The sequence below is a fragment of the Mauremys mutica genome, chromosome 17 (genome assembly GCF_020497125.1).
Source record: "Mauremys mutica isolate MM-2020 ecotype Southern chromosome 17, ASM2049712v1, whole genome shotgun sequence".
NCBI lineage: Eukaryota > Metazoa > Chordata > Testudines > Geoemydidae > Mauremys > Mauremys mutica.
The window spans coordinates 22,898,680-22,911,878 of NC_059088.1; the positions used below are offsets into that span (position 1 = coordinate 22,898,680).

General features: G+C 37.5%; 1 protein-coding gene across 2 annotated transcripts; it reads left to right on the forward strand.

The window, feature by feature from the left end:
• The first annotated feature begins 582 nt into the window (after positions 1–582).
• On the forward strand, positions 583–12,720 carry LOC123352228 (cathepsin K-like). Of its 2 annotated transcripts, none has more exons than XM_044992076.1 (8): positions 583–667; positions 1,537–1,671; positions 2,912–3,034; positions 3,664–3,822; positions 5,131–5,355; positions 7,386–7,551; positions 9,702–9,807; positions 11,037–12,720. In XM_044992076.1, the coding sequence occupies exons 2-8, from the start codon at positions 1,543–1,545 to the stop codon at positions 11,134–11,136; spliced, it is 1,008 nt and encodes a 335-aa protein (XP_044848011.1). In that variant the 5' UTR covers positions 583–667; positions 1,537–1,542; the 3' UTR covers positions 11,137–12,720. The 2 variants fall into 2 exon arrangements, with proteins under 2 accessions (XP_044848011.1, XP_044848012.1); XM_044992077.1 differs by lacking the exon at positions 583–667 and adding an exon at positions 1,318–1,334.
• The last annotated feature ends 479 nt before the right edge of the window (positions 12,721–13,199 follow it).

Below are 13,199 nucleotides of genomic sequence, written 5' to 3' on the forward strand. Positions count from 1 at the left end.
CGTTTGCGGTGGTGGAGTTCCGGAGTCGACGGGAGCGCGTTCGGAGTTCGATATATCGCGTCTAGATGAGACGCGATATATCGAACTCTGAGAAATCGATTGCTACCCGCCGATATGGCGGGTAGTGAAGACATACCCTGAGAGTTGAAGGGCTTCAGATCCCATTTCCATTAAGCAGTCAGTCCTCTTGGAAACTTTGTTTTTAGGTTTATCTTTCAATTATATAGACTGAGAATATGTCCCGTTCATATAACTGCATGCGTCAAGCTAGCCAAATGTTACAAAACCTTTTTATGGAAGCAAGTTATACCATCTGACTAGTGCTTTCACCTATGTTGTATGCAAAAGATGCAACAAGATATTTGCCCTCAGTTCCAGAGTTCTGCTTTTGTTCCCTTCTGCTTGGGTTTTGTGCCTGCTTAATCATTACAAAACAAGTCTTGAGCAAGAAATAGTCTATTCTCATGATAGAAAGCATATTTTTTAAAAAATGAAACCTCTGCATAGGGAATTTCTCCAGCTGACTGCTGGATTCCTGACTTTATAAAGCACCCAGGAACCTTTGCTACATCCAGACTTGGTAAGCCTTGTCTGTGCTCTGTTGTCCTCAGCCTGTTCCTTAAGTGCAAAGAAGGAGTACTGTCTCAGGATCACAGCAATTTAACAGGTAAATTGCATATATGCTACGTGTATTGACTTATCATCTTACTTTCTCTGTTTTTCTCTATTTCTGCCCCCTCGTACATTTAGGACAGTGAAGGGTGCAGTGTCAACAGTCCCAAAAACAGAAGTGACATCTCCTGTCCATAACAAAATAGACACAATGGCTCAGTGAGCTTCCTTCATATTGCCCTGTTAAATGGGACTCCACGCTATCCCAGAGGGAGCACCTCATGGGATAAGCGGGAGGTTAAATTTCTATGGCTTATTCTGTTCTTGGTCCCAACCAATAAGGGGGTCCAGTGGTGAGTATGATAGCTGCTCTTCTCTTTTAAAGATCTAGGACTAAAAGTGGGAAATGATTGGAAAGCAGATTCACAAATACTGGGCAAACTTCACTGCTTTTCCTAGGGTAATATTATTTGTGACTATTTGGAGGAATATTTCAAATATTGATGAAAATATTTGTGTAGTGAGGCGGTGTAGCCTCCCTCCTGCTCAGCTGGGGCTGAGACACCAGAGGAGGCAGATGGACCCAGCTTGCTCCTGGCCACCGACCCTGCTGTTAAGCCCAGTGACGCCCTGCCCTCCAGGGAACTTACTACTGCCACGGACCTGCCAGGACTGCCGTGGGCCACTTATTCAGAGGAGGCAGACAACACCCGCTACTCTAGGTACACCCCAATGGGAGGAAGTGGACAGCCAACCTTAGTCTGGCTACAGCTCTACCTGAGGCACAGTCAGCGTGTTGCGGTTGGGATCCCCGCACCTGCTGTGTGTCTGTGCCATTCCCTTGAGCTCTTCAAAGATCCTGGACTGTGATGGGAAGGAATTAATACATTGTGTTATATAACATCCCTTTTACATCTTTTGCAGTTTAAGATGCTGACAGTGGGCAGCATTTTACTGCTTATGGTAGCAGCATCTGTTGCCAACATAGGCAAGGATCCTACCCTTGATTTAGATTGGGAACGCTGGAAGACAATCTACCAAAAGCAGTACAGCAGTGAGGTAATTATCTTTGCATTCTAAATATTTATTTTTATGGTGTATTGCACTAAACATTCATAGGCAGAACCATACCCACTACTACCTGGTTGATTCTTTTTACTGGTTAATCATTTAGTGGCCAAGACAAACAGAAGAACTGAATAGAGTTCTGGAGACTGAAATGTTCAACATCATGGTATATCTGGATTAAATATTATCATGAGCAGCACAACTATTTATTAGTGATATCTGAACTGTGGTAAGGGTCACTTACACTTCCAGCTGAAGGTTGCTTCAATGTGCCTATAAAGTGCAGCTCAAGAGTTTGTGTTTCTAATAAGCTAATTTACATTCTTGGACTATACCACAAGTGGAGAGAAACATTCTTAATATTTTTCATCCAAAGCAATTATGTTTTGATCTGGGGATTTCCTCAAATTCCTGAAAGGAAAAGAATAACTTTGCTCACTCTCAATCTGGTGTATATCTCTGACCCATGGAAATTACCAGAAAGAAGCAGAGTGCTCCTCAATATTTAAAAATTGTAATTACATTGTCCATGCTCGACAATTTAATGAGAACTGGTTGAAAAACCCATTTTTTGCCTCATGAAAATTTTTCATTAAAAATTATTCATTTGAAATTTTTCAATTTGTCACCTGAAAATTTTGAAACAAAAAATGTTCATTGTTTCAGATTCATTTTGAGATATTTGTTGTGGTTTTAAAAATATGAAAATTAGTTAAACTTTTTAAACGTCTGATTTTAGTTTTTTCCCTTTTCTCTCACTGGTTTTTTTGTTTTTGTTTTATAATGAGACATCTTTTTTCTTTCCACTTTTTACTCTTTCATTTTTTCCTTTCTCTACTCTGTAACTTGGCAAAACTTCTCCAACTTTGAAAAAGCTAGAGTGGCATATTTCATTTTTCCTTTTGCCATTATGTAAGTCTTGCAAAATGGAAGATGTTTAAAAAGTTAGAGTAGAAAAGGGAAAAAGAAAAAAAAATGAAAATTTGGGAGTCCTCTTCCCCCCAAACTATATATTATTCATCTTATTATGGCAATAAGGGGAAAAAAGTGAAAATTTTAGAAAAAAAACAAAATTAAATTTCAATTTAAAATGAAACAAAAAAAGTAGTTTCATTGGGAAATTTCCCATTGGAAAATAATCACAAAAACCACCTTATCCCGCCCCAAAAAAAATTTTTTATTAACCCAATTTTTGTGGCCAAAAATGTTCTCATTTCTTTCATTATTTCAGGAGGAAGAGCTTTCCAGGCGCTTGATCTGGGAAAAAACCCTGAAAATCGTTACAGTTCATAACTTGGAAGAGTCAATGGGAAAGCATTCATACACAATGGCCATGAATGGCTTTGCAGACATGGTAAATTTCCTCATGCTACTTTGTTTTCAAATTATGTAGTGACATTTTAAAATAGGCATTATTGTTTCAAGCTCCTTTTTTTAAAAGAAGTAATAATAACTATAAAAAGATTTTCCCTCACCTTGGTCAGGATTGCTAGTGTAATTAATTACACTAACTAGTTACCTGTATTCCAATTACTTTTAAAAGTAAATGATCAAAAGTAATATGATCCTGAGGAGGTGCATGGGAGCAGAGGGTAGTTAACATAGTTCAAAGGCTAGGACACTGGATTGGGAATCAAGAGCTCTAGATTCTGTTAACAATCCTGCCACTGAATAGCTGTGTAGCCTTAGACATCTGTAAAATGAGGATAATACTTACATTCATTTGAACTGTGCTTTGAGATCCTCAAGTAAAAGGAGCAGAGAATTATTAAAGGAGTGGGCTTTGGATCAAGCCCCATTGAAGAAGGTGCCATTTTACACAGCCACTTTTTATAGTAAATCTACAGTTTAAATCTTAGCCATTTTCTGCCCTGTATTTGCCAACTGCTACAAAGTTGGCCAATTAGGGCACTTGCCTAACAGCAGTATGACCAGTTACTGATTTAATATACTCTATTCCTTTTTTAATTTTTATTTTAACAGACATCTGAGGAAGTAACGGCTACAATGACAGGGCTCAGGGTATCCGACTCAGAAATGGATAACCTTACAGTTGATTGGCCTCAAGAAAGTTTTCAGGATCAGGCCCTAGGCTGCATAGATTGGAGGAAGAGCGGTTATGTCACCAATGTAAAGAACCAGGTGCGAACTCAGAGGTGGAAATTACAGTAGGTGGAGAATGAATACTGCAAGCCACATACTTACAGAATAGTGCAAATCTCCCATCCCCTTCCTCACATTGCTGAGGAAGAACTGCATGGTCACACCAATACAATGTTTGTAAACGACATTCTATGAAAATATCTATATATCTGCATTATCCATGTCAACATGTAATTTATTTTATGCAAAAAACATGCCTCTTCCTTTGATGTTGTTCATTCAATTTAATTTATTTTTAAAACAATTTTAGCATTAATGTAGGTGAAAAGTGTCATTAACAAAAGCAGAGAATTAAATTCTTTGCTCTTATGCAGAGAAGGCAGAGTACTGCATAGGCAGTGGCAATGCAAGCTTCTCCCCCACTGACCTACTACCAACATGCATCAACCCTGATCTGAAAGGAGAGGGGATGGTTGATCTTAGTATCGAACATGGAAGTGTTTTTTGTGATGTGGATACCTATCAGCTAGGAACTGGACCAAGGACACTAAACTCAATGGCACCGATTTGCACTACACCCGAGCAGTGCTTGAATGTAATGAAGAGTGGTGGCTGCAGGGAGATAGTAGTGCCACCTTGAATCAGGACTGCCGGATCCTACTCTAATTTCTGTTGTGGTGTAAAGGATGGCACAGAAGGAATAGACCCTTTATGCTAGCATAGGATCGACAGTCATACTGGAGCTCAGCTCCACTACGCTGCCTCTTGCCACCTTTCATGGGGTTGGGAAGGCAGCTATACCATCTCCACCAGCTCTGCATCAGCAGACATTACTCCTACACAAGGAGAATTCTTTGTTGAAAATCTCTGGCTGATTTAAGGCCACTTTGTGCTGCAAAAGAACCCGGGGAATCTGGCCCAATTCACATAAGACACTCAATAGCCATTGCACAGATTTTAACTGTCATTGGATTTTAACTGTCACCGGAAAGACTGCATAACCCATTTTCAATTAAGACTTATTGTTCCACTACTTAATGTATCCAATTCATACAGCTTCATGGGTTGGGTTAGCAAAAATTGTTATCAAACTCATTTTATGGAAGCTATATGTCTCCAAGAATTGCAGGTAGACTAGCTATATTTACTTCTCGGATAGTTAAAGATACCTGTCTCACAACTGCATTGTGTCCCTCACTCTTCTCTCACTTATGCTGCTGTAAATCAGGAATAATGCCAGTGGCTTTACACTAGTGTTGCTATCTTAAATGTATAATTAAGCAATTAATGACACCTGCCATAACATCTCTCCTTTCTGTTGTTGTTGAACCTTGCAATGTGCCACAGGGATCTTGTGGTTCTTGTTGGGCTTTCAGTTCCGTGGGGGCCTTGGAAGGACAACTGAAGAAGAAAACAGGGCGTTTGGTGTCACTTAGTCCCCAGAACCTAGTAGACTGCTCCGGGAAATATGGCAACCATGGTTGCAATGGAGGCTCTATGACTAGCGCTTTCAGATATGTTATAAACAACCATGGCATTGACTCAGAAAAGTCGTACCCATATGAAGGTCGGGTGAGTATCACCTGGTCCAGAGGTATTTCTTTGGGGAGGAAAAACATTGGAAAAGTCTATATTTTACCACAAAGTGTTTTATCTAAAAGACAAATCAGGGGGAAGACTCAAACCTCTACTTTATACTATGGTTATATTAACATTTTAATAGATTTGGGGTTTTTTTCTTCTTGATTGCTGCATATTTTAACTCAAATCCTATATGTTTATGAAAACCTTCCAAACGTGACCCAAGTGTAATCCTAATACCATATTGTCTTCCTGAGTCTGCAGAGTGCCTGAAAGAACAGCTCTCAGAGAAGTGTGAACCACTCCATTCATAATTATGACAATTTAAATAAATATTAACTATTTCACTGTTGATTATTTTAGCAAACATATGTAGCTAATATGCTTTTCTCACAATCTTCAACTGCCTCCCACAACTTTTGGAGTGTCCAAAGACCCAAGATGTTCACTAGCCAGCTGCCAACACCTCCAGCTTCCTATTGACAACTTCTGCTGTGCAGTTGTGTTATTAATTAAAAAAAACAACTGTTGCACACTGAAAACTGAAAATGCAGTGGGGGAGCCAAATAAACTGAACCTCATTTTCCACTGCTTTGCACCTTGCGTAGTCATTGAACAGTTGCAAAAGTCAGTGCAAACTTGGTGTACAATGATGTGCTTTTGATCTGGTAGAATTTTATGCCAACTTAATACTGACTTTGCACAGGTATAGATGACTACAGAAGACAGGCATGATACTGCTCTATGTTGCCCTGGTGTAAATAAACAGTAAATTCACTGAAGTCAGGAAAGTTACTCTTGTTTAAAACTCATGTGAGAGCAGAAACAAGCTTGGTGCAAAGCACTGGAAAATCAGTAAGATTGAATTTGGTATTTAAAAAAACACCAGGGATATTGTACTATTGTATAGTATATTTTCATATTTAAAGGAGCACCATCTACTTGAATTCTATTCAATTTAATATGATAAGATCAGATAAGCTAGTTGCATGAGGCCACCTGTCAATTTTTGTGGTTTTGCAACCATTTTCTTATTTTTTAAAAATGCTTTTCTCAGTCTTGTTGCTCTATGAAAGATTCACTCAAACAACAGGAGTAACTGACTATACAGGGGAAACTGTGAAACAGATTATACATAAAGAGCTGACAAATGTGCAAAGCAAACAAACTGCAAAATAGAGAAAAATCTTTTTTCTTGCAATCTTTTTCAGTTATAGTAATTTTAGGTGTTACCTTCTGTAACAATAGGTTTAAAACAATTCAGACAAAAGAGTGATTGTTTTGAAGTTGACATTGTTCATTTAATTAAATTGAATCAAACCTCACATTTTGACTTTTATTTGTGGCAACATTTTCAGTGTAAGTGTCACAGAAAGTAGGAAACCATGCCACTGAATCAGAATTTATATCCATCTTGCTGTACATGGGGCCCTGAAAATAATGGTGCCATTTCATATACCAGCATACCACAGAGTCAGATAATACTGTACTATATTGGCTAATACATATATGGTATACTGTACTGGCATTTATTGGATGGAATGTGTCATGCTAGTACATGTGTATACAGTGAACAAGTTGTTTGCAGTGTTGTTGTAGCTGTGTTGGTCCCACAATAAATTGTTAATTGCCCACTTCATCTTCATGTGTTAACTCCCTATCCTTAACAATCTCTTGCACTGTGCATTTAGCTGTGATACTCTAATTACCTTTCCCAGACCTGGAGAAGAGCTCTGTGAGGCTCAAAAGTTTGTTTCTTTCACCAACAGAAGTTGGTCCAATAAAGGATATTATTACCTCACTCACCTTGTACAGTGAAAGAGTAAGTTCTATTTTCAGGGATGAGCTAAGTTACTGGAAAGGAACTAAAACACATAAACAGACCTGAATAAACCAGTATGTTATATACCTCTGGACTGTTACAGGATTCTGTTAATTAATTAAGATGATGAGAAAACTTAGCACTAACCTTCTTGCCATACTTATTGTGCCCTTATATCTCTGTCTGCCATCTTCTACAGGACAATAATTGCCGTTATAAAACTTCTGGACGGGCTGCCACCTGTGTCAGCTATAAACAAATACCTAAAGGAAGTGAAACTTATCTTGAAAGAGCAGTGGCTTCAGTGGGACCAATATCTATTGCTATAGATGCAAGTTTGAAATCCTTCCAACATTACCACCGTGGTAAGCAGTTTTTTGTTTCCCTGTATCTTCTGAGACCTAAATAGTTCTTAACAAAAGTAGAGACAAAGGCCCTGAATCAACAAAACACAAACCTGACTTCAAGCATGTGAGTAGCTCCACTGAAATCAACAGAACTACTTGTCACAATTCAGGGCAACTGCACCTGTATTTTTCCTCAATGGTCCAACAAGGGCACCGTTCTCAGGCTTCCAGCTTCCCAGCCATTGCCTCTCTTAGGTGCAGACACATGTCTCTCTCCCTTCTTACTGGGTTATTTCCAGGGTGCACAGTTCCCTGCCTTCACTTCATTATTCCCAGAAGAAATAGGCTCCCCAATCACACCTGCTTGCTTTCTCTTCAGAGACTGATAACAGAGTGATTGTCAAAAGTTATAAGTATCACACTGTCTTCTTATTTTATTCTTACAGCAAAAAGCATTACAAGAAAACATATAAAAACAATAAAAGAACCTACATGTATATTAATAAGCTCACCAGAATTCATCCCAACAATCCTAACATAGATTCTGACAGAAGCCGTCATTCAGATTCTGACCTAAGGGAATTCCTTCTGGTTACAAGTTCATCACAGCTTCAGCTCAGAACAAGCGCTCTCGTAATGTGTTTAGTCCACTTTTTATAAGGTGCAGCGTCCTTCATCTGGAGTTTCCAAGAGTAGGTAACTGGTCTCTCCCCAGGGTGTAGCTTCAATAGGCAAGCTCAGGAGGGGATACTTTGCATTTCCCTCCTCTCAAGTACTGTCTAGGAAATTCACTTTACAAGTAGTGTTCCATAAAGCATTTTGAAGTTCCATACAATCCCACAATAGTGCATACATATTTGCCTTTTTAATACAATGAACTCCAAAGATGTTAAACATAATTCAGTAAGGTTTAACTTAATTTGATAAAGTTTGTACATGTCAGTCTGTCACACTGCTCACATGCCTAAAGTGAAGTACATTCTAGTAAGTGGTTTGTTGATTCAGGATTGAAGAGTAGCCCTGGAAATTTTAAGGGATGAGTTGATTACATTCTGTAAATATCTACATGGGGAACAAACATTTAATAATGGGCTATTCAAACTAGCAGAAAAAAGATATAACAAGATCCAGTGGCTCGAAGATGAAGCTAGACAGATTCAAACTGGAAAGAAGACATGCGTTTTTAAGTGAGTGTAATTAACCATTGGAACAACTTACCAAGGGTCATGGTGGGTTCTCCATCATGGACCATTTTAAAATCAAGATTGGAATTTTTGTTTAAAAGATATGCCCTAGGAATTATTCTTAGGAAGTTCTATGGCCTGTGTTATACAAGAAGTCAGACTAGATGATCACAACGATTCCTTCTGGCATTGGAATCTATGACTCTATTAAATTATTGGGGGGGTAGAGAAACATCCTATTTAGAAATAATTCTGCTAATATACTAGGGCCTCTCTGACTTTAGGAAAAGATGGAAGGAAACCAATCGTCTTGCTGTGTGTGCTCCAAAAGTGAGAGAAGCTTGGGAACTTAAAAAAATTTATCTTAACATCTGGTCCTGCAAAGCTGATTTAGAAGTAGATCCATCAACTTCACATAAGAAAGGGCTACAGGGTCAGATTCCCAAATTGTTTTTGATTAGAGTAAGCGATGAGGCTACCTTCATTTACAGTACTGGCAAAACAGTATATCCTGTACCTGAGAGGTTCAGGTTTCCAAAACAACCCATTGACCTATCTGTTTTAGGAAAACGGTTTCAAAATCAAATGCAGATTTGCCAATTGTATCTTTATTCTGTGTTATATCATTTTTACATCTCTCTCTCTTTTAAATGATTTAGAAACCTTAAGTGGTATATATAGTTAACTATGCAACCATAGGTTTTTTTGTATTGTCACCCTTGTCCTCCCCTCCCCACTTCTGTCCTACAGTTATATACTCACTCATTAGCTCTTGTCTTAAATTAGGCCCCAGTCCTGCAATGAGCTCCACATGGGCATACCTTTGTATTTGTGTGGAACTCATTGCAGAATTGGGGCTTTAGACTGTAACTCTTTGGGATAGAGACTTTGTCTTAATACAATGCCTATCACAGGAGCACGATGCTCCTGATTGGGGCTTCTGGGCACTGTTGTTTCATAAATAAATAAATAAAACATTTTCAGGTGTGTACTATGACTCAAAATGCAGTTCTTCAAATATAAACCACGCTGTTCTTGTTGTGGGATATTGTGTGGACAAAGGTGTGCCATACTGGCTCGTCAAAAACAGGTAAGGATGAGTTTTCTTTAATTAAAATATCTTTCCTAAAAAATCTTTAAAATATAATTTCATCATAAAGAACTGGTTTAATACTTTACAAGGACAGCATCAAAATAAATAAAATATGTTTTAAAAGTCTTTAACTGTTCTGTTAGCCATATCTCTCTTAAAAATGAAAGAATATTTTAAAATATTCTAATTTACTTTTCACTATTAATTCTGTTTAGGTTTTGCACATGACAGGCAGCTAGACACAAACTAGTTTAGTTAATTTAATTTTCTTTTTCTAGCCAATTTTGCTTTCTGATTCTCATGGTCCTACACAAGGTTAAAGACTTTGAGTTTCAAAAACAGAGAGGAATAGTTCATTTCAGAAGACAAGTGTACACATTCATTTGAACCTGCAATTTCACTGAACTTTTTTCAATTACAGAAACATGTATTCATATGATTTACTATAGACCTAGATTTTGGCCCTGAACTCTGACGTGTTTTTAAATGATTTCCAATGTGTAATAATTTGATATCTAACTGGACTAGTGGCCTGCAAAGAGGAAATAAATACATTGTGTGTATCTGAAGTAAAATATTAGATTAATTCTCCAAAATTCTCAAATGCAAAACAAACAGATAATAAATATGAAACTCATGGGCATGCCCAGTACTCTCTTTTCAATAAGTTTGTAGACGTCTTTTTCCCCATTTTTAGCCTTTCTTTGATTGTGGATGTGAACTTATTACAATTACCCAACCAACTATTGAGCTTTAACAGGGTATCTGTGTTCTGACAAAGAAAACAATTATGTGTTTATTGATACATCCCTGTCTGCAAAGTGGAATTCTGGGTATGGTTATTTGTATTTATAATGCACTTCCAGTGTGCAATCGTTTCAGAGAAGTGCTGCATTCTGAGCTCTAGGAGCACACTTTTTTTTTTTTTTTTTGCTAAGGCTTATGCTTAATTTAAAATCTTGTTTTTCATGGAGACCTATCCTTTTATAAAACATTCAGACTCTGATCTGTAAAAGTGCTCTGCATCTCTACCTCCCAATTAGCCACAACTGAAAAGGAACTGTAACAATTAAATTTTGTGTCAGCCACATCAGTAACAAGTTTGGTCCTGCTAAGATTTTCATACTATAAAAAGTCGATAGCAACCCAGGGAACCTGCATTAAGATTTAACATTATATATATATTATATATAAAAACAAATATATTGTTTGTTTCTCTTCTGCAGCTGGGGAACCAGATGGGGTGATCACGGTTATATCCGGATGGCAAAAAACAGAGGCAACCTTTGTGGAATAGCTTCATTTGCCAGCTACCCACTGATGTGAAAAATCAACTTAATCCTGGTGGGCAGGAATGAAGAGTCAAACGTGCTTTAAATTAATTTTGTTCTGAGTTCCCCAAAAACCTGTAGCCTTCAATAAGTCCTGTCTTGAATCATACAAATTTGATGGACCCCAAGGATCTGTTAAATGCAAGAACAAAAAAACTACTGTAAGAATCACTGTTTGCTATAAAATTTCATGAGTGCTAGCCCTCTTGGCATATTGCTTTCATGTTCCCTAACCAGCCTGGAGCAGCATAAAGAAAATCATCTACACCAACTACTTCAACCAACTAGTCGCATGATATTGGTTCTCCTTGTTTCATTAAAAGAAGTTAAAAACATATTAGGAAAGCATCTAATATTACTTTCCTATGTGGGCAATTGCTATTAGTGTCACAAACAGGAGTGGAGGTGGTGCATGTGTTTACAAATTTAAGGAGATGTGTCCTCAAAACAATCTCTTTATGTTATGGTCCACTCTATGAATAGATGCTAATTTTTGTAATGATGGAGGCCATATAACTACCTAGATTGTTCAGAAAGTTTGAGAAGCTTTCTATAATCAAGTTTCTCAATGGTTTTGCAGGTGAAACCGTTGCTTTTTAATTTGCCAAAAATGGCCTTTTTTAATGCTCAGGTTTTTAAGAACCTCAAAACACATCTGAAAACAGTTGAACATCATGTATGATAAGTAGGGTTGGACGAATTCCTGGAGATTTCGCCACACGACATAATCTTTAATTAAAGATCAATCTTTAATTCCTGCAGACTCCAGTATAGTCCTGGAGGGTTGGCAATTCTAATGATACAATGTACTATGGCACCAAAGTCAATATTAAATGCAAGATTTACTGACAGTAAATCATCTCAAAATTTTATCCCACGTATCACAATAGTTGGTGTTTTTTCTCAAAGATCTTGGATTTTTGTGATTATGTGAGAATCTCAGCCTTTTTTTTATTTTTTAAAATGTGTTTCTAGTGATGGTTGTGGATAAAAGGTTAAAAATGTGATCCAAGTGAACCCTACAGGCTCAAAGACCAGAAGGCAAATAAAAAGCACCCTAAATGTATTTTTAATTTAATGATTATTAAACCACTCTCATGATTTTGGGGGCGAGGGGGCAGGACTCATAATTTTTTAATGCTTGGGGTTGGCAATACTCATGTTATAATGTATAATGTATTACAGAAAGCTGCATGCATGATAATTCAGAACCTATGTTAGCTGTTCTACTGCCCTTGTCCTGCTTCCTGGGTTTCTTGGTAATTAATGTCTTAGTATGCTAATTTCCCAATAATTGTACTGGGATAATAGCCAATATAATCTTTCAGTACGCAGTTTTTATTAATTTTAAATTATGTATTGTTAAATGACAATCAAAGATGTTTTCTCAAAACTTGCTGATTGTAAGATTTTGCATGCATTACTTCCCACAGAAGCTTTAGTATGTGGTGATCAGTGTCGGTACAGTATTTTGTAGATAGCACCAGGACAGTAAAGGACACTTAATTAGAGTGCTTATTAGCTGAAACGTTTGATATTCTTGTCCTTTTTATTAAATAAAAGCAAAACCTGAAAGATACAGCTTGATATTTGGCTAGTCTAATTTTTAACTTAGATGTTTTTAAATATTGCACAATACACCTTTTTCAAAATACAGTTAACAAAAATAGTTTTAAAACACCCAATTCCATTTCTGGCAAAGAAATGAAGAATGATGAAAAAGTAAGAGGGACTATATTTCTCTCTTAATACTTTCCCTCAGAAATTGCCATATATATTAGATTATATTTGTATCATGTATACGCCCTATTCCCCTCTATGAGATGGACTATCCAATATGAGTTAATGTTTTTATGATCCTCCTACAGTCTGTGACTATTACAGAATACGAGTCTAACACGGACACAACTGTGGGTGTTTCAAATGGCTCTGTGCTTTACACAAGTCCCCATGAGTGGGCTCAGAGTCCTCCTCTTCCAATGAACTGCAACCTCCGTTTTCCTTCCCCAGGTGAGCCCCTGTGACGTCTAGGCTAACAGCGGGCAGGGGAAAGGTGTG

What these genes read in the sequence shown, in the direction of transcription:
- LOC123352228 (XM_044992076.1), top strand. Translation starts at nt 1,543, where the DNA reads ATGCTGACAGTGGGCAGCATTTTACTGCTTATGGTAGCAGCATCTGTT. An exon ending in TGAATGGCTTTGCAGACATG is followed by an intron (nt 3,035 to 3,663) that starts GTAAATTTCCTC and finishes TTATTTTAACAG; the next exon opens with ACATCTGAGGAAGTAACGGC. An exon ending in TACTGGCTCGTCAAAAACAG is followed by an intron (nt 9,808 to 11,036) that starts GTAAGGATGAGT and finishes TCTCTTCTGCAG; the next exon opens with CTGGGGAACCAGATGGGGTG.